The sequence below is a fragment of the Salmo salar genome, chromosome 23 (genome assembly GCF_965601325.2).
Source record: "Salmo salar chromosome 23, fSalSal1, whole genome shotgun sequence".
NCBI classification, from domain to species: Eukaryota; Metazoa; Chordata; class Actinopteri; order Salmoniformes; family Salmonidae; genus Salmo; species Salmo salar.
The window spans coordinates 12,564,666-12,589,384 of NC_138313.1; the positions used below are offsets into that span (position 1 = coordinate 12,564,666).

The 24,719-nt window shown below is 44.3% G+C and overlaps 1 protein-coding gene across 1 annotated transcript in view; it reads left to right on the plus strand.

Annotated features, from left to right (window-relative positions):
- The window catches only part of LOC106584067 (tensin-3), an 82,521-nt gene that overhangs the window by 14,235 nt on the left and 43,567 nt on the right, over window positions 1–24,719 (plus strand). The window contains exons 2-5 of the mRNA XM_045706329.2: window positions 4,249–5,322; window positions 16,679–16,800; window positions 17,254–17,371; window positions 17,452–17,523. Of these exons, the coding sequence (XP_045562285.2) occupies window positions 4,326–5,322; window positions 16,679–16,800; window positions 17,254–17,371; window positions 17,452–17,523 (1,309 nt within the window). The 5' untranslated portion in view covers window positions 4,249–4,325. The remainder of the gene's footprint in view (window positions 1–4,248; window positions 5,323–16,678; window positions 16,801–17,253; window positions 17,372–17,451; window positions 17,524–24,719) is intronic.

The window sequence follows — 24,719 nt, forward strand, 5'->3', positions numbered from 1 at the left end:
TAATCCTTCTAACCCCCCCCCCCCCCTTAAAAGATTTAGATTAACTATTGTAAAGTGGTTGTTCCACTGGATATCATAAGGTGAATGCACCAATTTGTAAGTCGCTCTGGATAAGAGCGTCTGCTAAATGACTTAAATGTAAATGTAAATGTAAATATTTATTTCAGAAAGAAGTATGTTCAATAGGAAACCTATTTTAGCAGTAATTTCTTCATGGCGCACGCAAACACAAATTTCCAAGACTGTCTTTCTACTAAAACTGTTATTTCTTATTCTTTTTTTAAAAGTTAAAAGCCTGAAACCTTGAACATAGACTGCTGCCACCCTGTGGAGGCCATAGGAATTGCATCCAGCGAGCTAATTTCAATATGACATTTCTCTTGCATTTAAGTGTTTTCTTTACAATGGTACCTGTCAAGGGGCACTCAAGGAAGCAGGAGGGGTGAAGTCAGGCGCAGGAGACAAATGTCCGTGAACACACGTTTAATTGACACAAACCTCAAACAGCCAAAAAACAGGCAAGGCATGGCAACAATACAAAATAGACAGAATGAACCCTAAAACAAAGTAGGGGCGCAGCTCAAAACTCGCAGCCTTACTAATACACAGGCAGAGGGAAAACACCTAACCCCAGCCTAACAAACCTGACGAAAACAATCACGTACAAACAAAACCCTACACAGAAAGACTAAATAACCCCCCCACTAATGAACTAACACAACACAGGTGCAACCTAAACTAGACCTAACAAAAAGAAAATTAACAGAGAATCGGTGGCAGCTAGTAGGCCGGCGACGACGACCGCCGAGCACCGCCCGAACGGGGAGAGGCGCCACCTTCAGTCGACGTTGTGACAGTACCCCCCCCCCCGACGCGCGTCTCCCGCAGTGCGCCGACGCCGGCCTCGAGGACGACACGGAGGGCGAGGCGCAGGGCGATCTGGATGGAGGCTGTGGAACTCCCGCATCAGTGATGGGTCCAAGATGTCCTCCACCGGTACCCAGCACCTCTCCTCCGGACCGTAGCCCTCCCAGTCCACGAGGTACTGCAGGCCCCTTACCCGGCGCCTGGAGTCCAAGATGGACCGGACTGTGTACGCCGGGGCCCCCCCTATGTCCAGGGGGGGCGGAGGGACCTCCTGTACCTCAGCGTCCTGCAGTGGACCAGCTACCACCGGCCTGAGGAGAGACACATGAAACGAGGGGTTAATACGATAATAAGAGGGAAGCTGTAACCTGTAACACACCTCGTTTATTCTCCTCAGGATTTTAAATGGCCTCACAAACCGAGGACCCAGTTTCTGGCAGGGCAGGCGTAGAGGCAGGTTCCGGGTTGAGAGCCAGACTCTCTCCCCCGGGGTAAACACGGGGGCCTCACTGGGGCAGCGGTCAGCGCTCTCCTTTTGTTGTCCCCTGGCCCATTCCAGGGATTCCTGAACGGCACTCCAGGTCTCCTTATAGCGCTGGCCCCAGTCCTCCACCGCAGGGGCCTCCGTCTGGCTCTGATGCCAGGGCACCAGGACCGGCTAGTAACCCAAAACACACTGGAAAGGCGACAGGTTGGTAGAGGAGTGGTGGAGAGAGTTCTGCACCATCTCGGCCTATGGCACGAACCTCGCCCACTCCCCTGGCCGGTCCCGGCAATACAACCACAGAAACCTGCCCACCTCCTGATTAATCCTCTCTACCTGCCCATTACTCTCGGGGTGAAAACCTGAGGTCAAACTGACCGAAACCCCCAGCTGCTCCATAAATGCCCGCCACACCCGGGACGTGAACTGGGGGCCTCGATCAGAGACTATGTCCTCAGGCACCCCGTAGTGCCGAAAGACGTGGGTGAACAGGGCCTCCGCGGTCTGCAGGGCCGTAGGAAGATCAGGTAAAGAGAGCAGACGTCAGGACTTAGACAACCGATCCACAACGACCAGGATCGTGGTGTTCCCCTGAGACGGCGGGAGGTCTGTGAAATCCACCGACAGGTGGGACCATGGTCGCTGTGGAACGGGGAGGGGCTGTAATTTCCCTCTAGGCAGGTGCCTAGGAGCCTTACACTGGGTGCACACCGAACAGGAGGAGACATAGCACCTCACGTCCTTCACCAAGGTGGGCCACCAGTATTTCCCACTAAGACCCTGCACCGTCCGCTCAATCCCTGGATGACCCGAGGAGGGTCTAATTTCAATATGACATTTCTCTTGCATTTAAGTGTTTTCTTTACAATGGTACCTGTCAAGGGGCACTCAAGGAAGCAGGAGGGGTGAAGTCAGGCGCAGGAGACAAATGACCGTGAACACACGTTTAATTAGCACAATCCTCAAACAGCCAAAAAACAGGCAAGGCAGGGCAACAATACAAAATAGACAGAATGAGCCCGAAAACAAAGTAGGGGTGCAGCCCAGAACTCACAGCCTTACTAATACACAGGCAGAGGGAAAACACCTAACCCCAGCCTAACCAACCTGACAAAAACAATCATGTACAAACAAAACCCTACACAGAAAGACTAAATAACCCCCCCCCCACTAATGAACTAACACAACACAGGTGCAACCTAAACTAGACCTAACAAAAAGAAAATTAACAGAGGATCGGTGGCAGCTAGCAGGCCGGCGACAACGACCGCCGAGGGCCGCCCGAACGGGGAGAGGCGCCACCTTCAGTCGACGTTGTGACAGTGCCAATTATATGCATATCCTGGCTTCAGGGCCAGAGCTACATGCAGTTTACTTTGGGCACGTCATTCAGACAGGAAATGTTGCAAATCTCGGAGAGACAGCAAGGTTATTACAAATCTCCGCTGTGGAAAACCAAATGCTAGTCTAAAAGAAATGGGGGATAATGTCTAAATGCTTTTTACAGTGTAGATCTAGTATATAAATGACCTGGCTGTGCTGATGAGACAATGGATTGAGGAGTCAGATGGAACAGAGTAAATAGGCATTTGAACGTCATAGATTTGGTGGTAACTTGTGGAATAGACACCGGCTCAAATGCAGTTTTAACCAATCAACATCCACGATTAGAACTAATGATCCTCTGTGGCTAAGTCATGCTCCCTGGTGAAGTATTTTAATTATTTTATTTAGACAGGAGTAATTATATAATTTTGCCAAAATATCAATTTACTTTAGGGCATCCTAACAGTGCACTGTGCACCCGCCAACTTTCCTTTCCTATTTGCAACATGCTGAACCCAGAGATCTGATATAATGATGAGATGCTCATGTCTCCGCCCTAACAATGGGAGTCTTTGTCCCAAAGATGGGAAGGCAGGTGACAAGCTTAGGTCTGCATATTATTCCCATAGAAACACATTGGGCTTATAATGGACAGATTTTGGCGAGTGAACCCTCTCGCTTAGCCTCTTCCTCTCTGCTGAAACTACACTGACTGCACAAAACATTAAGGACACTCTTTCCATGATATAGACTGACTAGGTGAATCCATATGAAAGCTATGATCCCTTATTGACATCACTTGCTAAATCCACTTCAATTCATGTAGATGAGACATGAGACAATTGAGACATGGATTGTATATGAGTGCCATTCAGACGGTGAAGGGCAAGACAAAATATGTAAGTGCCTTTGACCAGGGTATGGTAGTAGGTGCCAGGCACACCGGTTTGTGTCAAGAACTGCACCACTGATGGGTTTTTCAAGCTCAACAGTTTCCCGTGGGTATCAAGAATGGTCCACCACCCAAAGGACATTCAGGCAACTTGACACAACTGTGGGAAGCATTTGGAGTCAACATGGGCCAGTATCCCTGTGGAACTTTTTCCACACCTTGTAGAGTCCATGCCTTGACGAATTGAGGCTGTTCTGAGGGCAAAGGGGAGGGGAGGTTCAACTGAGATTGAAATGTAATAACAATAACGAGGCTATACACAGGGGGTACAAGTACTGAGTCAATAGGCAGAGGTTAATTGAGGTAATTCAGGTAATATGTACATGTAGGTAGGGGTAAAGTAGCTATGCATAGATAATAAACAGCGAGTAAGAGCAGCATAAAAAAAAGGTGGGGTCAATGCAAGGCCTGGGGGTAGAAGCTGTTAAGAAGCCTTTTGGACCTACACTTGGCACTGTGCGTGTGTGTGTGTCCAGTGCACCAGGCCTCTGTGTGTGTGTCGAAGGATGATTAAAAGAGATTGAGGGTTCTAAGTTGTTAAGCGTGTCATACTTTTTGTCTCTGTGTGTCTAAGTGTTATCGCTGTCTGTTTTACACATCTTCTCTGCCTCTTCCTCAGCTCTGCCTCATAGCCCTGGCCCTGCCGATGGCAGCCTCTACGCCAGAGTGAGGAAGAGAGTAGTGACAAAGGAGGTGATGTTTCCCCTGACAAGCAGCGGCCCTATCCCCAGTGACCTCGCCCTGTCAGCCAACAGCGATTCAGGCCTCTCTATTGCCTCCCATTGGACAGGGGTTATTACTGCAGTGAGCCCCGGGAGAGGGCCCAGTGAGGACGAAGGTAACCAGCAAAGGAGGCTTCTATCTGGGGTTGGGCTGGAGAAGGCTCAGCCTCCTCTGGAAAACATGACAAAGCTCCCAGACTCCAGTAATGGAGAGGGGAAGTTGGACGGGGACAAGGAAGGCTTAGGGCAGCCTGTCAATGGGGAGGCCTTGCCCAGCGAGAGGGAGATAGACATCCTGGATGATGACGAGGTTATCCCTGAGGCTAGCCCCACCTTGGACAGGCATAGCTCGGCTAGCATTGGCTCATTGTCCTCTGAGAGCCTGCCTGAAGCCCAGCAACTGGTCCAGAGTGGAAGTGGATACTCCACACCATCCACCCACAACACCCAATCATGGGTGCAGCAGCAGCAGATGGTCGACGCCCCAGAGGGGGAGGAACAAACAGACAGGGGGTGGGACAGCCCTGTGGATACACCTCATCTGATTGGTCCAGACACCCTGTCAGTTCCAGACATGCCCAATACGGGGACCAGCAGAAGAGAGGCGGTGCAGAGACGAGTGGAGGAAGGGGTAGGGGTTGAGAGGTTGCCTGTGCAGATGGACAGTGACAAACATTCCACACACACCACATATGCCACACACACCACACATGTCCAACACACTACACATGCCACACACCACACACACACACCCTCACCCTCAGGGGAACCCTGTGGGCAGGAGGAGCTTGCCTCGTTAGCAACAGACATGGATGAGTCCATCGATCAGCTCAACCAGTTGATCCTAGACCTGGACCCCACCTTCATACCAGTCCCCACACGACATCCCGCCCTCCCCCTGTCCCGCTCCGCCTCCCTCCACACCAATGGGATAAGTCAAACGACAACCGAAGCCAACACCAGCCAATCAGGTGAGAACATGTTAACCAGAGCGGGGTACCATCCTTCTCATTCAAATAACATCATACTGACGAGCTAGCAATGACTTCAAATTGAACATCTGTTTGTCTAATTTGAGATACAGTAGAATCACAATAGAATCACAAGGAAAGGCGCTGTCCCTCTGTTACGTTATAATATTTCAATATTCATCTTAAAAATGTATATTAAAAAGTGATTTTATTCATTTTACTTTCAAAATTCTTACAAGTAAAACATTCAATCAGTTACAATGAGAATCAATCACTCAATCGATCGTCAATAAAAAAATTCAAAAGAATAAACAATTCAAACAATAACCAAATGGTCATCCAATCAAAAAATAAATAAAATAAAAGCGATCAAAAAAGAATCAGAAGAATTAGTCTGTCAATCTGTCAGTTAATCCACAAAGTGTCTGTGTGTTGGGGGAGGGGTGGGGTCTGGGCTGGCAATTGCTGGATGGAGGCGACAGTTGTGGTTATATCCTCTGCCGTCTATGGATGAATTCCCTAGTGGGGAGGCAACCATGAACAGCCATCTGGAGTGTGTATTTCTGTTCTGATGGTAATGTCAGGGTCATGGTTTCTGGGATGACTTGGGTGGTGGTGGGGGCTGTTTCTGGGACGTTTTGGGTGGTGGGTTGGGCGTTGCATGTGGAAAGTTCTGGGTTCTGGGACTGGTTCTGGCTTCTTCATTGTTGTTGTCTGGTGGATGGGGTAGGGGTTAGTGGGGTTGGGTTTTTTGGCTCTTACCCTGCCTGTGTGGGAACTGGGGCAGGTTCTGAAGAAGTGGCTGCCGTTCCTGCACAGGTTACAGGGTGCAGTCCAAAGTGGGAAGGTTGTCTTTACAGCTCTGGCTGTGCAGGCTGCGGCCAGATGGCCTAGTTGGCTACAGTTCATGCACAGTTTGGGCATTTATACACAGTACCAGTCAAAAGATTGGACACTCATTCAAGGGTTTTTCTTCATTTGTACTATTTTCTACATTGCATAATAGTGAAGACATCGAAACTATGAAATAACACATATGGAATTAAGAAGTAACCAAAAAAGTTTGAAACAAATCAAAATAAATTGTATATTTGTGATTCTTCAAAGTAGCCACACTTTGCCTTGATGACAGCTTTGCATACACTTGGCATTCTCTCAACCAACTTCATCAGCTAGTCACCTGGAATGCATTTCAATTAACAGGTGTGCCTTGTTAAAAGTTAATTTGTGGAATTTCTTTCCTTCATAATCCATTTTAGCCAATCAGTTGTGTTGTGACAAGGTAGGGGTGGTTTACAGAAGATAGCCCTATTTGGTAAAAGACCAAGTCCATATTATGTCAAGAACAGCTCAAATAAGCAAAGAGAATTTCAAGAACTTTTAAAGTTTCTTCAAGTGCAGTCGCAAAAATCGTCTCTCATGAGGACTGCCACAGGAAAGAAGACCCAGAGTTACCTCTTCTGCAGAGGATAAGTTCATTAGAGTTACCAGTCTCAGAAATTGCATCCCAAATAAATGCTTCACAGAGTTCAAGTAACAGACATTTCTCAACATCAATTGTTGAGAGCAGACTATGTGAATCAAATTCTAATCAAATCTAATTTTATTTGTCACATGTGCCGAATACAACAGGTGTAGACCTTACCGTGAAATGTTTACTTAAAGCCCTTAACTAACAACGCAGTTCAAGAAATAGAGTTAAGAAAATATTTACAAAATAAATAAAATCAAAAAGTAACACAAGAAAAATACATAACAATAACGAGGCTACTGTATATACAGGGGTTACCAGTCCAAAGTCAATGTGCGGGGGTACAGGTTAGTTGAGGTAATTTGTAAAGTGACTATGCATGGATAATAAACAGTGAGTAGCAGCAGTGTAAAAACAAAGGGGGTGTCAATGTAAATAGTCCGGATCAATTAATTGTTCATCAGTCTTATGGCTTGGGGCCAGAAGCTATTAAGGGGTCTTCTGGTCCTAGACTGGGCGCTCTGGTACAGCTTGCCATGCGGTAGCAGATAGAACAGTCTATGACTTGGGTGACTGGATGTAGTCTTTGACCTATTTTTGGGCCTTCCTCTGACCCCTCCTAGTACATAGGTCCTGGATGTCAGGAAGCTTGGCCCCAGTGATGTACTGGGCCGCACGCACTACCCACTGTAGCGCCTTATGGTCAGATGCCGAGCAGTTTCCATACCAGGCTGTCATGCATCCGGGCAGGATGCTCTTGATGGTGCAGCTGTAGAACTTTTTGAGGATTTCAGGACCCATGCCAAATCCTTTCAGTCTCATGAGGGGGAAAAGGTTTTGTTGTGCACTCTTCACAACTGTCTTGGTGTGTTTAGACCATGATAGTTCATATGTGATGTGGACACCAAGGAACTTGAAACCCTCGAACCACTCCACTTCAGCCCCGTCGATGTTAATTGGGGCTTGTTCGGCCCGCCTTTTCCTATAGTCCACAATCAGCTCCTTTGTCTTGATCACATTGAGGGAGATGTTGTTGTCCTGGCACCACACTGCCAGGTTTCTGACCTCTTCCCTATAGTCTCATCATTGTCGGTGATCAGGCCTACCACTGTTGTGTCGTCAGCAAACTTAATGATGGTGTTGGAGTCATGCTTTGCCACACAGTCATTAGTGAACAGGGGACTAAACACACACCCCTGAGGGGCCCCAGTGTTGAGGATCAGCGTGGCAGATGTGTTGTTGCCTACCCTCACCACCTGGGGACAGCCCACCAGGCAGTCCAGGATCCAGTTTCAGAGGGAGGTGTGTAGACTCAGGGTCCTTAGCTTAGTGATGAGCACTGTGGGCACTATGGTGTTGAATGCTGAGCTGTAGTCAATGAACAACAGTCTCATGTAGGAATTCCTTTTGTCCAGGTGGGAAAGGGCAGTGTGGAGTGCGACTGAGATTGCATCACCTGTGGATCTGTTGGGGTGGTATGCGAATTGGAGTGGGTCTAGGGTTTCCTGCATTATGGTGTTGATGTGAGCCATGACCAGCCTTTCAAAGCACTTCATGGCTACCGATGTGAGTGCTTCGGGGCGGTAATCATTTAGGCAGGTTACCTTCACTTTCTTGGGCACAGGGACTATGGTTGTCTGTTTGAAACATGTAGGAATTACAGATTCGGTCAGGGAGAGGTTGAAAATGTCAGTGAAGACACTTGCCAGTTGGTCCACGCATGCTTTGAGTACACGTCCTGGTAATTCGTCTGGCTCCGCGGCTTTGTAAATGTTGACCTGTTTAAAAGTCTTGCTCACATCGGCTATGGAGAGCGTAAGCACACAGTCGTCCGGAACATCTGGTGCTCTCGTGCATGCCTCAGTGTTGCTTGCCTCGAAGCGAGGATAAAAGGCATTTAGCTCATCTGGTAGGCCTTCATGGTCCAATTGCTGAAAATAAACCACCACTAACGGACACCAATAATAAGAAGAGACTTGCTTGGGCCAAGAAATACGAGCAATGGACATTAGATCGGTGGAAATCTGTCCTTTGGTGTTGATGAGTCCAAATTTGATATTTTTGGTTTCAACCGCCGTGTCTTTCTGAGATGCAGAGTAGGTGAACGGATGATCTCTGCATGTGTGGTTCCCACCGTGAAGCATGTATGAGGAGGGTGCTTATCTGGTGACACTATCTATGATTTATTTAGTATTCAAGGTGCACTTAACCAGCATGGCTACCTCAGCATTCTACAATGACACTCCATCCCATCTGGTTTGCGCTTAGTGGGTCTATCATTTGTTTTTCAACAGGACAATGACCCAACACACCTCCAGGCTGTGTAAACGCTTTTTGACCAAGGAGAGTGATGGAGTGCTTTATTAGACAATCTGGCCTCTTCAATCACCAGACCTCTGCCCAATTGAGATGGTTTGGGATGAGTTAGACCGTAGAATGAAGGAAAAGCAGCCAACAAGTGCTCAGCATATGTGGGAACTCCTTCTTGACTGTTGTAAAATCATTCCTCATGAAGCTGGTTGAGAAAAGGCCAAGAGTGTGCAAAGCTGTCATCAACTCAAAGAGTGGCTATCTTCAGTATACCACCCCTACCTTATCACAATTGATTGGCTCAATCTGATTAAGAAGGAAAGAGATTCCACAAATGTACTTTTAAGGCACACCTGTTAATTGAAATGCATTCTAGGTGACTACCTCATGAAGCTGGTTGAGAGAATGCCAAGAGTGTGCAAAGGGTGGCTAATTTGAAGAATTTCAAATATAAAATACATTTTGGTTTGTTTAACACTTTATTGGTTACTACATGATTCCATATGTGTTATTTCATTGTTTTGATGTCTTCACTATTATTCTTCAATGTATAAAAAAGTACAAATTAAGAAAAACCCTGGAATGAGTAGGTGTGTCCAAACTTTTGACTGGTATTGTATATGGCACATCTGTCAATTTTTTGGTCCTTAAATGAAACTGGTATATTTTTTATTCATCACAAATTTCTTTAACGTATTTTGGTCTTTAACGCAAGGCCGACAGACAAGTTCCTTACTTTTCCCCCCTTACACTTGCCTCTTCCATTTTTATGTTAATGCTGCAATAAATTGTTTGTAATTTTGGGTAGAGCAGTCATTTCCATATATTTTTGTTAGCTGCATGTGTGACATAACTCCACCAGTCCTATTTATGATATAATTTACAAAGATTATACCTTTTTTAAACAAAATGCTTCCTTATGGGCCCTTCCCATCAATAAAGAGAGAAATAGAAAACATTTTCACATAAATGAGCTATATAGATATTAATATTAAGTGATATCCGTATCGCCCTTAGACAACACCACTGCTGTTGTCCTTGCGTCCAAGTGTTTATTCAAATTGGATATATAATCTTTGGATGCCGATAACAGTCACACCGTTGGAAGACATAGCTTGGACTGTTGCCTACAAAAACCTATTCCTGCTCGTTTCCCACGATCCAGCCAACGCATTTGGTGTGTCATCGTAGTGGTCTCTGACTTGTGTTCAGACACGCTCAGGCGGAACAAACTTAAATTTAAACTGTTTTCAATGCTGATTTGAATGTCATTGAGAAAACAGAATTGTGTCCCCAAATTTTTTTCTCAAACATCCTTTTTTAATTTATAAGTAATCCTAGATGTGTTCATCTAGTTTTTCAATAGTATCTGTAATCAAATTACTATATTTTTTCTGGTAACGTAACGGATTACAGTTACAGTTTTATGTAACAGATTACATGTAATCCGTTACTCCCCAACCCTGACAGTACAGCTCCTCAGTTACAGTACATATTTACATTGGAATCCCTCAGAAACATACTGTACAACAGTCCTCTGTCTGTCTGTCTGGCATGAGGACTCAGTGACATGATGCCAGAGGCCAGTCTAAAGAAAATAAAGCTGTGCCAGCTTTCAGCTTTTTAGACAGAGAGCTGAACCGCAGGTAGTTGAGTTAATCATAGTTTGGTTTGGTTTGGGTATGTTCTCCTAGCAGAGTTCTTTGCTTCCAACACAGACACGCTTTATTCACCTTTGTCCGCTATGTTTGCTGAGTGGGTGCAAAAGTTTGGAACTTTTATATAAGCACTGTAAAATCAGGTCCTCATAGGTACAGTACAGTAACTGACTTAAACGTATCTTTTGAAGTGACTGGAAGAAATGTCTTCACAGCTAGGATTATATGTAGCAGTGCCTAAGCAAACATAGCTGTATTCGTTGCAGTTGGAACTGTACTTTATATATCCGGACAGGGGGATAATGTGACAAACAAACTGGTGTAATGACAATTAACTAGATGTGAACGTAGTGTGTGTGTGTGTGTGTGTGTGTGTGTGTGTGTGTGTGTTTACTGTATGTGTGTTTGTGCGTGCGTGCATGTGTGTGTATATGAAGATACCAGAATTTTGCAACCCTACTTTGCAGGCCTTTTTCTGGCCACTGTATTAGGGTAAAGCTAGGCATCAAAATAAGGCCTTATGAGACATGTAATGTATTGTCATAAATAGTTTGTCATTTGTTTTTTCCAAAAATCTTTACAGGTAAAATGTAAAATAAGTTAATATTCAGTCATCATTCATTTCAAATTCTAAATAATAAATCCAAACAATAAGCAATCAATTCAAATTAGGCAAACCAAATGGTCATCCAATCAAACAAAAGCAAAAACAAAAGCAGTCAATCAAACACAAAATAATCGGGAGAATCAGTCCATCAGTCAATCAGCACATCACTCAGTCCACAATGTTTATTTGTGTTGGAGGAGGGGAAGGGGTGGAGTCTGAGCTGGCAGTTGCTGGATGAAGGGGACATTTGTGGTTGGCCGGTGCTGTGTCCAGGGTTGGTGCTGGTGTTGGGGCTGGGACTGGAAGTTGTGTTGGTGCTGATGGAGTTAAATGAGTGAAAAAGGAAAATGGTTGCAAAAGCCAGAGCCAATTTGTGTCTGCAGGAAGGAGTTGTGACAGAGAGTTTTACATTTTGTATAGATATGTGATATACATTTAAAAATAAATTCCAAATATAGTTTACATATTTCTTGTCCTCATGATAGAATAATCCCCAACCCTATATCCTAGACACCCACACACTAAGAAGGAGTCCTTATCTGTTTTATAGGCCTACTGCAAGTAGCCTATATGCAGGCAAGACAGAAAGATAAACACGATCAGAGACCCACTAAAGCAGCACTGCCCACTCAAGTGTCTGAGCCTGCCTGGCAGGGTTTGTCCTATAAAGCCAAAGCCCCCAGATGGGTGAGCATAATATCGCTCAAAGCTACTAATGAGAACCTTGATCACCTCGTACCTAGCCGGTGGGGATTCTGGTGGAGTACCCCCACCCAGGTAGTGGCAGTGCTGGCAACACTACAGTAGCTGCAGTAACCCTTGGGGATGAGGTCACACTCGAACAACTAGAGAGGGGGCAAATTATTGCGGCCCTGGTGTCACAAAATCATAGAATGGTCTGACTGCACTGAGGTGCTTGGAAAAATGGTCACAACGGGGGACCAGTGTGAGTGTTTGTCGGGGGAAAGGGGTGTGTCCGAGTTCCATAAGCTAGGACTAGACATTGGTTAACCAAATCTCCCATTTCTTGCTCAATTTGGCATGCCTTCTCAAACAGCTACAATGGTATACGCATTCACACATCAAGTCTCCTCTTGAGTTGGGCTTGGGGTTGGAACAACTGTTGAACATCTGAGCTTGTGGTTGTTTGTGGGGGAGGGGTGGAGAGAGTGCGTATGTATCCCACATATGTTGCTATGGGGTAATGATCTTAGGGACAGGGTAGGATGAATCACAATAATTGTTTTTGCAAAATAATAATTGCTTGCCGAAAATGTAATTTTTTGTAATGTCAGTCCTTGTAATGTCAGTCCTGGTAACAATCCTTCATAGGAAGGGCCTACATTATTACACATACTATTCGTTAATTGTGGAAACAAATTAAGATATGCAATCATTTTTTACATAATATATATATCATTTTTATAAGTACATACAGCATAATAGAGGTGTGGGCATTGGAAATGCTTTTGGCTGTTGATCTGCTTCTTTTCTCTACGTTGCATAGTGTGCTCTTTTCAAAGGATGGGTCCCAGTCTCTGGGGGCCCCTGGTATCCAGGTGGGCAGGGGTGGTCTGCCAGTCAATGGGACAACAACCCAACTTGGGATGGGGGGAGGTTTTAGCGGGTAGTGGAGAAGAATTGGAGGTTTACTCAGTCGCAGTGAAAATATAGCTATAGGGACACTCAATCATCATGGTACTTTTTAATGATAAGTTTACAGACATATGTTATGATAAATGGAATTGAAACTTGTATTTCATTATGGCAAATGGTGAAATTAGTATAATCAGTTATAATTGTAATGGCTTAGCAGATAATAAGAAAACACAATCAGTATTTACCTGGCTAAAAGAGAAGGAATATAGTATCTACTCCAACGGGCAAAGAAACTCAAAAGGGGTGATGATATTAGTTAACGATAATTTTATCCGAATGTGTAAGTGTACTACATCACTTATTGGATGACAAGAAAAGACAACTTTTACATTACCATGTAGTTTACCAATAAAATGGTCTGACTGTCACAATTGTCGTAGTGATGAGACCAAAACGCGGCAGGGAAATGTATACTCATCTTCTTTATTATAAGGAAAGAAGGCAAACCCAAAATAAACACGTATACAAAAAAGAAACACACCGACAATAAACAGTTCTGTAAGGCTTGACACTATACACGGAACAATCTCCCACAAATGACAAACACAAACACACCCTAATATATGGGACTCTCAATCAAAGGCAAATAGACAACACCTGCCTTCAACTGAGAGTCCCAACCCCAATTAACCAAACATAGAAACAGACACACTAGACTAACCATAGAATACATGAAAATCAAACAGTGCCCAAAAACCCCGGAATACTTAAATCAAATGCCCCTTCAACAAACACACCACCCCGAACCACATAAAACGAATACCCTCTGCCACGTCCTAACCAAACTACAATGACAATTAACCCTTATACTGGCCAGGACGTGACACTGACGGTGAAGTGGACTTAATTTATTTCTTTAGGATATAAATACCTATTATCTCACTACAATACATTTGAATAGAAAGTTACCAAAAATAGATAACATCTTGACCATGGAAAGGAAAATACCTGTATGTTTGTGGAAAAATCACCCTGATTAACTCTTTAGCCATATACTAGTTTACCTAGTTGCTTATGGCCCTGCCTACACCTAACAACTTGTTTTTTAAATTATATGACAGCTGTGCATTGCAGGTTGCAAAATAGTTGGGAAGAGATTTTCATTGTACCAATTCTATGACACATGGTTTATGAACTGAAAAATAAAATGACGCTGGATTGAAAGCTTGGAGTTTTTCAATTTAAATTATTATACAAAATTATTCAAACAAATATAATGTCAAATATATCCATATATATATACATGCGACCAAAAATAAACTACATATGGGCAGTACCAAAACAAGTGATCTAATGATTCCGTCCCTTCGAATAAAAAATCTGCAGAGCTGGGATGGTTGTATCCTGTGATTTTTTATTCGAAGGGACGGAATCATTAGATCACTTGTTTTGGTACTGCCCATATGTAGTTTATTTTTGGTCGCATGTTCAGGAATGGTTGAAGAATTGTAACATTTACTTGGAGCTAAGTCTGCAAATAGCACTGCTGGGTGATTTGGAAAGTCATAGTCAATCGAGAAATAATATAATAATACTCTTAGCAAAAAAAATATTTTATTTACAATCTATAGATACTATGAGAATATACATTTTTTGAACTTTTGTGAAACATCACAACAGAATTGAACAATATATGGGGGAAAAAAATCGAACAAAAAACAAGATAATTGATGTAAATATTACTGTAAATAAAATGTATACAGTATGTATAAGCCTGAAGCAGAAGCCTAAGTAGTGTTGTCAATTAATTCACTCCAATCAGAGAGGGATGATAGGGTTGGGAAAAAAATAAAGAAGGAAATACATAAAAAATATATGCAATACCAGTCAAAAGTTGGGACACACCTATTCATTCATATTTTTATTATACATTGTAGAATAATAGTGAAGACATCAAAACTATGAAATAAAAAATATGGAATCATGTAGTAACAAAAAGTGTTAAACAAATCCAAATATATTTTTGATTTTAGAATTTTCAAAGTAGCCACCCTTTGCCTTGATGACAGCTTTGCATACTCTTGTCATTCTCTCAACCAGCTTCACCTGGAATGCTTTTCCAAAAGTCTTGAAGGAGTTCCCACATATGCTGAGCACTTATTGGCTGCTTTTCCTTCACTCTGCAGTCCAACTCATCTCAAACCATCTCAATTGGGTTGAGATCGGGTGATTGTGGAGGCCAGGTCATCTAATGCAGAAATCCATCACTCTCCTTCTTGGTCAAATAGCCCTTACACAGCCTGGAGGTGTGTTGGGTCATTGTCCTGTTGAAAAAAAATTATAGTCCCACTAAGCGCAAACCATATAGGACCAAACCATATCGCTGCAGAATGCTGTAGTAGCCATGCCGGTTAAGTGTGCCTTGAATTCTAAATAAATCACTGACAGTGTCACCAGCAAAGCACCCCCAGACCATCGTACTTCCTCCTCCATGCTTCACGGTGGGAACCACACATGCGGAGATCATCTGTTCACTTACATGGCGGTTGGAACCATAAATCTCAAATTTGGACTCATCAGACCAAAGGACCCATTTCCACCGGTCTAATGTCCATTGCTCGTGTTTCTTGGCCCAAGCAAGTCTATTTTTCTGATTGGTGTCCTTTAGTAGTGTTTTTTTTGCAGCAATTCGACCATGAAGGCCTGATTCATGCAGTCTCCTCTGAACAGTTGATGTTGAGATGTGTCTGTTACTTGAACTCTGTGAAGCATTTACTTGGGATGCAATTTCTGAGGCTGGTGACTCTAATGAACTTGTCCTCTGCAGCAGAGATAACTCTGGGTTTTCCTTTCCTGTGGCGGTCCTCATGAGAGCCAGTTTCATCATAGCGCTTGATGGTTTTTGCGACTGCACTTGAAGAAACTTTAAAAGTTCTAGAAATGTTCGATATTGACTGACCTTCATGTCTTAAAGTAATGATGGACTGTCGTTTCTCTTTGCTTATTTGAGCTGTTCTTGCCATAATATGGACTTGGTCTTTTACCAAATAGGTCTATTTTCTGTAAACCACCCCTACCTTGTCACAACACAACTGATTGGCTCAAACGCGTTAAGAAGAAAATAAATTCCACAAATTAACTTTTAGCAAGGCACACCTGTTAATTGAAAAGCATTTTAGGTGACTACCTCATGAAGCTGGTTGAGAGAATGCCAAGAGTGTGCAAAGCTGTCAACAAGGCCAAGGGTGGCTATAAAGAATCTCAAATCTAAAATATATTTTGATTTGTTTAACACATTTTTGGTTACTACATGATTCCATATGTGTTATTTCATAGTTTTGATGTCTTCACTATTATTCTACAATGTAGAAAATTGTACAAATTAAGAAAAACCCTGGAATGTTAGGTGTTTCCAAACTTTTTATTGGTACTGTATGTGACAATATGCTTCGCATATTCTACAGTGGTGTCATGGCGAGTGTAGTGAGCTATGCCATTGTGTGCTTTAAAGGGAATTTATCCAAGGAGGACTTAAACAAGCTTGACAAAATCATCAAGAAAGCCTGTGCTACAATTGTCTGCAGCCTGGAGTTAATGCAGGACATGTTCATAAAAGGCTGCAAGCAAACACACATGATCTGTTCTCTCTGTCTCTCTCTCTCTCTCTGTGTCTCTGTCTCTATCTTTTCTGTCTTGTCTTTCTGTCTTCAGGCTGGAAGCACAGACAGGCCAGTGATGTCACAGATTCCCCATGGTTCCATAGTCCAGGTTGGAGCGGAGCCCAGACGTTCCAAAACTCTCTGATCTTCAGGCCCAACCTCTTTCCCTCCCAGGTACACACACACACAACACCTCAACTTACCGACCTCCCAGTTAAACACACCACCCCCTACTGGTTACACACCTGTTATACACCATTATACACCTTGGTCATGATTATGCGGTTAGTAAAAACACCTGTCTATGTCCATGGTTAATCTATGTTGAATTCCATTTAAACATCAGTAGTTCATGTTTGTGTTGGTGTGAAGCAGAAGAACTGTGGTGGTCAGGCTGTTTTGTCTGAATTGCTGAGATTCCTGGTCTGTGTCCCAAATGGCACCCTATTCCACATAAAGTGCGCTATTTTAACCAGCAGGCCCTGGGAAAAGTAGTGCACTATAATGGGAATAAGGTGCCATTTGGGATGCAACTCTCACACCTATTCTCATGGCAGGACAGCATGAATAGCAAGAACAGCCACACACACATATCACAGTCTGCCCGGCATGTGTGTGTGTTCACAGCGTGGCCGTCTCTACAGGATGGACAGTGTGGACTATAAAGGACAGACTCCAGTGACGGGGAGCTGTGACATAGTCCCACCCACACCAGCATTTCCTGTTTCTCCTCCAACGCCCTATGGTAAGAGACAGTGAATAAAAAAATAAGATGTGTGTGTGTTCTTCTATCATATCTGATCAGACATCTTCTCTCTTCCCCAGTGAAAAGTTTTCCAGCCATCTCTTACCTGAGGCATAGCAAGGGACAGTGGGAGATGAGCAGAACATCACAAGGTACATTTATACTCTGTTACTATGTGTGTGTATTTGAATGCTTTTTGTGTGTGTCTATGTGAGAGAGAGAGAGAGAGAGAGAGAGAGAGAGAGAGAGAGAGAGAGAGAGAGAGAGAGAGAGAGAGAGAGAGAGAGAGGAGAGAGAGAGAGAGAGAGAGAGAGAGAGAGAGAGAGAGAGAGAGAGAGAGAGAGAGAGAGAGAGAGAGAGAGAGAGAGAGAGAGAGAGAGAGAGAGAGAGAGAGAGAGAGAGGAGAGAGAGAGAGAGAGAGAGAGAGAGAGAGAGAGAGAGAGAGAGAGAGAGAGAGAGAGAGAGAGAGAGAGAGATGTTCCTGCTTGGTTGGAAAGAACACCCAGCGTGAACCCAAACCTTTGAGCTGTGATTAGTGCTGGACAAGGTTCAGAGGCAGGGTGGAATCCTTAAGTGGTACGCATAAGCCATTATACTTTCACTATTATGCCCCCACTTTGCCCTCTGAACCTGGCCTCTCCACTGCTGATGTGCACATGGTTGCATTTTGTAATACCGAATGATGGGCATGAGGGATTTGTCTAGGGTCACTAACCTGTGGGGCGGCAGGTAGCCTAGCGGTTAAGAGCGTTGGGTCAGTACACAAAAGGTTGCTGGTTTGACTCCCCTGTTTAGGATATTTTAGTCTGGGACAAACCGGAGGTAACGGGGAAATAAAGACATCATTCTCATTCTATCCCATTGACAGAAGCCAGTTCAGCTGATACTGTAAATAATGATATAATTAGCCCACTGTACAGAGATGAAGTGACTTCTGTTGGCAGGATGCCCACATACAAAAAAACTACAGTTGAGTGGCCACACAACTACAACATCATTAAGTTTGCCGACGGCACAACGGTGGTGGGCCTGATCACTGACAACAATTAGACATCCTGTAGGGAGGAGGTCAGAGACCTGGCATTGTGGTACCAGGACAACAACCTCTCCCTCAATGTTGGTAAGACTAAGGAGCTGATCTTGCACCACAGGAAACAGAGGGCCGAGCACGGCTGTAGTGGAGCGGTTCGACATTTTGAAGGTCCTTCACTAAGGATCAATCACATCCAAACACATCAACACAATTGTGAAGATGGCACAACAAAGCCTCTTCCCCCTCAGCAGGCTGAAAAGACAAAAAAAGTTAAACAGCTGCACCATCGAGTGCATCTTGACTGGCTACATAACTGCTTGGTATGACAACTGCTTGGTATGACAACTGCTTGGCATCTGACCGCAAGGCGCTACAGAGTATAGTACGTACAGCCCAGTACATCACTGGGACCGAGCTCCCTGCCATCCAGGACCTCTATACCAGGCGGTGTCAGAGGATGGACCAAAAAATTGTCAAAGACTCCAGCCACCCAATCCACAGACTGTTCTCTCTGCCACACACACACACACACACACACACACACACACACACACACACACACACACACACACACACACACACACACACACACACACACACACACACACACACCACATATGCTGCTGCTAGTCAGTTTAACCCTACCTATATGTACAGTACAGTACGTAGCTACCTCAATGACCTCGTACCCCTGCACATCGACTCGATACTTGTACTCCCTGTCTATAGCCATGTTATTTTCTGCTCCCTATATACAGCCTTGTTATTTTACTCTTCATTTGTATTCATTATTCATAGAACCCTTAGCTGGACCCCCTCCATAGCCATAAAAGTAAATATGCGACCCCTGACCTTCAAGAATGCCTTTTGATTGGAGGAAACAGATTGCAGAGGCTCTGTAGAAGACAATGCAGAGTGGTCAGTGAGAGGAAGGGGAAGGCAGGGGGCCTACCCTATATAGACAGAGGGAATACTCTCTCTCTCTCTCTCTCTCTCTCTCTCTCTCTCCCCCTCTATAAAATGCATACTTAAGCAGTGTCACAACAAGTCAGTAGCGAACAAAGAACTATTTTCCAATAAGGAATGGAGTGGAGTGGAGTAGAGTGCAGTGTAGCATAGGAATGGGAAATGGTTAGTCTTTGTGTTCTGTTCCAGTTCCTAAATGACTTCACTCACGACCACAGAAGTTTAACCAGAGCACACACTGCTGCCTTACAACAGAGTAAATAGACAGAGAGATGGAATATAGAGGAGAGAGTGAGTGAAAGGGGACAGAGGGGCAGTGAGAGAGTAAAAGTGGGAGAAGAGGGAGAGAACAGACAGTTCTCTCATTTTAATTACTCCCTTATTTGTGCCGGGAGGCAGACATTCTTCAGCCCCATGGAAAAGACCAGCTGAGCCAGGAGAGACAGAAAGGAAAAGAGTGATAGAGGATTCAGTAAAAAGAAAAAGAGAAAAGTTCCGAGTTTTAGAAAGAGAAAGCAGCAGAGGAGAGAGGGGAGAGAGAGGAGTGAGAGCAAGAGAGAGGAGATCTGTTTAGCTGACAGAGCTGTGGAAGTGGCAGTGTGCAGCTCCAGTTTCCTCCAGATAGACACAGTGGGATAGTCCTCTGAACGTCTCTCCATCATGACTGCTTCTCTCGGTATGTACTGTTACTGGACACATAGCTTGTGTGTGTGTGTGTGTGTGTGTGTGTGTGTGTGTGTGTGTGTGTGTGTGTGTGTGTGTGTGTGTGTGTGTGTGTGTGTGTGTGTGTGTGTGTGTGTGTGTGTGTGTGTGTGTGTGTGTGTGTGTGTGTGTGTGTATTTGTTTTTATTATGGATCCCTGTTAGCTGCCAAGGCAGCAGCTTCACCTCCTGGGGTCTGGCAAAATTAAGGCAGTTAATTTAAGGCAGAGCTGTGGCAGTGTGCAGCTCCAGTTTCCTCCAGATAGACACAGTGGGATAGTCCTCTGAACGTCTCTCCATCATGACTGCTTCTCTCGGTATGTACTGTTACTGGACACATAGCTTGTGCGTGTGGGCGTGTGTGTGTGTTATTTGTTTTTATTATGGATCCCTGTTAGCTGCCAAGGCAGCAGCTTCACCTCCTGGGGTCTGGCAAAATTAAGGCAGTTATATACAATAAAAAAACATTATATTACAATTCACAACAGATTTCACAATACGCGAAGTGTGTGCCCTCAGGCAACTACTCTACTACCACATACACTACATGACAAAAAGTATGTGGACACCTGCTCGTCGAACACTTCATTCCAAAATCATGGGCATTAATATGGGTTTGGTGCACCCTTTGCTGCTATAACAGCCTCCATTCTTCTGTGAAGGCTTTCCACTATATGTTGGAACATTGCAGCGGGGACTTCTACCATTCAGCAACAAGAGCATTAGTGAGGTCGGGCACTGATGTTGGGCGATTAGGCCTGGCTCGCAGTCAACGTTCCAGTTCATCCCAAAGGTTTTCGATGGGGTTGAGGTCAGGGCTCTGTGCAGGCCAGTCAAGTTCTTCCACACTGATCTTGACAAACCATTTTTGTATGGACCTTTCTTTGTGCACGGGGGCATTGTCATGCTGAAACAGGAAAGGGCCTTCCCCAAACTGTTGCCACAAAGACTCTCTCCAGATATACTGTCCCCATCCATACAGCCAGCTGGGTTCTCGGTACATCACGCAGACAGGAATAAACTCTCCTGGAAAAAGAAAGGTGGTAGTGTATGTTTCATGATTAACTACTCATGGTTTGATTCTATTAACGTACAAGTCATTTTGTTCACCCAACCTAGAATACCTCATAATCAAATGCCTACCGTATAACTTATAGTAGTAGTCACAGTTACATATATTGCCCCTCAAGCCGATACCATGACAGTCCTCAAGGAACTACACTGGACTTTGTGCAAACTGGAAAACACATATCCTGAGGCCGCATTTATTGAAGCTGGGGATTTTAACAAAGCAAATTTGAGGAAAACGCTACTGAAGTTCAACCAACACATTGACTGTAGTTCTTGAGCTGCTAAAATGCTCAACCACTGTTACTCCCTCTTCCAGGATGCCTACAAGGCCCTCCCCCGCCCTCCCTTTGGCAAATCAAATCCCGACTCTGATAGGCAGAATCTCAAACAGGAAGTACCCGTGCTAAGATCTATTCAATGCTGGTCTGACCAATCGGAATCCAAGCTTCAAGATTATTTCGATCACGCGGACTGGGATATGTTCCGGGTAACCTCTAAGAATAACATGGACGTATACACAGACACAGTGACTGAGTTCATCAGGAAGTGTATAGGAGATGGTGTTCCCGCTGTGAATATTAAAACCTACCCAAACCAGAAACCGCGGATAGATGGCAGCATTTGTGCAAAACTGAAAGCTCGAACAACAGCATTTAACCATGGCAAGGTGACTGGGATTATGGATGAATACAAACAGTGTAGTTATTCCTCCGTAAGGCAATCAAACAGGCAAACCATCAGTACAGAGACAAAGGGGAGTCGCAATTCAGTGGCTCAGACACGAGACGTATGTGGCAGGGTCTACAGACATCCACAGATTACAAAGGGAAAACCAGCCATGTCGTGAACACTGATGTCTTCCTCCCAGACAAGCTAAACACCTTCTTTTCACGCTTTGAGGATAACACAGTGCCCCTAACGCAGCTCGCTCACAAGGACTGTGGGCTCTCGTTCTCCGTGGCTGACGTGAGTAAGACATTTAAGCGTCACCTCTATCTCTACCTTACCTGACACCCTAGACACACTTCAACTTGCTTACCGACCCAATAGATCCACAGACGATGCATTCGCCATTGCACTGCACAGTGGCCTATCCCATCTGGACAAGAGGAATACCTATGTAAGAATGCTGTTCATTGACTATCGCTCAGCCTTCAACAGCAGAGTACACTTCAAGCTCATCATTAAGCTCGGGGCCCTGGGTCTGAAACCCGCCCTGTGCAACTGGGTCCTGGACTTTCTGACGGGCTGCCTCAGGTGGTGACGGTAGGAAACAACACCTCTACTTAGTTTATTCTCAACACAGGGGCCCCACAAGGGTGCGTGCTCAACCCCCTCCTGTACTCCCAGTTCACCCATGACTGCGTGGCCTTGCACGCCTCCAACTCAATCATCAAATTTGCAGACGACTCAATAGTAGTAGGCCTGATTACCAACAATGACAAGACAGCCTACAGTGAGGAGGTGAGGGCCCTGGGGGAGTGGTGCCATGAAAATAAACTCAACGTCAACTAAACAAAGGAGCTGACTGTGGACAGCAGAGGGAGCATGCCCCTATCCACATTGATGGGTGTCACGAGATCCCTCTGGGTTCTCTATGGTGTATAGGTCAGAGCGTGACTCAGGGGGTGTTTTAGTCATTATATTTCTATGTTGGTGTTTTAGTATGGTTCCCAATTAGAGGCAGCTGTTTCTCGTTGTCTCTAATTGGGGATCATACTTAAGTTGTCATTTGTTCCCACCTGCTTTATGGGATATTGTTTTGTGTGAGCGCATTCAGCACCACGTAGTTCACGTTCGTTGTATGTTTATTGTTTTTTGTTTAAGTTTTCACTGCAAATAAAGATGTGGAACTCAACACACGCTGCTCCTTGGTCCGTCCATTATCACGACCGTGACAATGGGGCCGCAGTGGAGAAGATAAAAAGCTTCAAGTTTCTCGGCGTACACGTCATTGTCAGTCTGAAATGGTCCACCCACACAGATAGCGGGTAAAAATGTGCAACAGCGCCTCTTCAAACTCAGGAGGCTGAAGAAATATGGCTTGGCCCCTAAGACCCCCATAAACTTTTACAGATGCACAATTGAGAGCATCCTATTGGGCTGTATCGCCGCCTGGTATGGTACCTGCACCGCCCGCAACCATAGGGCTCTCCAGAGGGTGGTGCAGTCTGCACAATGCATCACCGGGGGCACAATGTCTGCCCTCCAGGACACCTACAGCACCCGATGTCACAGGAAGGCCAAAAAGATAATCAAGGACATGAACCACCCGAGCCACTGCCTGTTCCCTCTTCTACCATCCAGAATGCAAAGGTCAGTACAGGTGCATCAAAGCTGGGACAGAGAAACTGAAAAACATCTTCTATCTCAAGGCCATCAGACTGTTAAACAGCCATGACTAACATAGAGAGGATGCTGCCAACATACAGACTCAAATCTCTGGCCACTTTAATAAATACACTTAATAAAGGTATCACTAGTCACTTTAAATAACGGCACTTTAATAATGTTTACATATCCTACATTACTCATCTCACATGTATATACTGTATTCTATACCATCTACTGCATCTTGCCTATGCCGCACGGCCATCCCTCATCCATATATTTATATGTACATATTCTTATTCATCCGTTTACATTTGTGTGTATAAGGTAGTTGTTGTGAATTTGTTAGATTACTTGTTAGATATTATTGCATTGTCGGAACTAGAAGCACAAGCATTTCGCTACACTCGCATTAAAATCTGCTAACCATGTGTATGTGACCAATCAAATTTGATTTGATTTGGATGTCAAGAAGCTTGGCCCCAGTGATGCACTGGGCCGTACGCACTAAAAATCGAATCAAATACATTTGTATTTGTCACGTCCTGGCCAGTATAAGGGTTAATTGTTATTGTAGTTTGGTCAGGACATGGCAGAGGATATTTGTTTTATGTGGTCCGGGGTGGTGTTTTGGTAAAAGGGTGTTTGATTTAGTATTTCCGGGTTTTTGTTTTATGGTCTATGTTTATGTATTTCTATGTGTAGTCTAGTAAGTGTGTTTCTATGTAGAGTTAATTGGGGTGGACTTCCAATTGAAGGCAGCTGTGTGGTGTTGCCTTTGATTGGAAGTCCTATATTAGTTGGGTGTGTTTGTCTGTGTGGTTGTGGGAGATTGTTCTGTGTTTAGCCTTGTGCCTTGCCAGACTGTCTGTATATCGTTCGTTCACTTGTTTTGTTATTTTGGTGTTCATTTTGGAAAGTTAATAAACGTCAAGATGAGCATACACATACCTGCTGCGTTTTGGTCCTCCATTACCGACGAAAACCGTGACAGTATTTGTCACATGCGCCGAATACAACAGGTGTAGACCTTTCAGTGAAATGCTTACTTACAAGGCCTTAACCAACAATGCAGTTAAAATTTTAAAAAATACCTAAAAAAATAAGAATAATAAATAAAAGTAACAAATAATTAAATAGCAGCAGTAAAATACCAATAGCGAAACATAAGTTATTACAATTTTTAATGTTCTGTTGGTAGTTTAATCTTGCTCGTAGGTTATCGATTTTATTATTCAATGAGTGC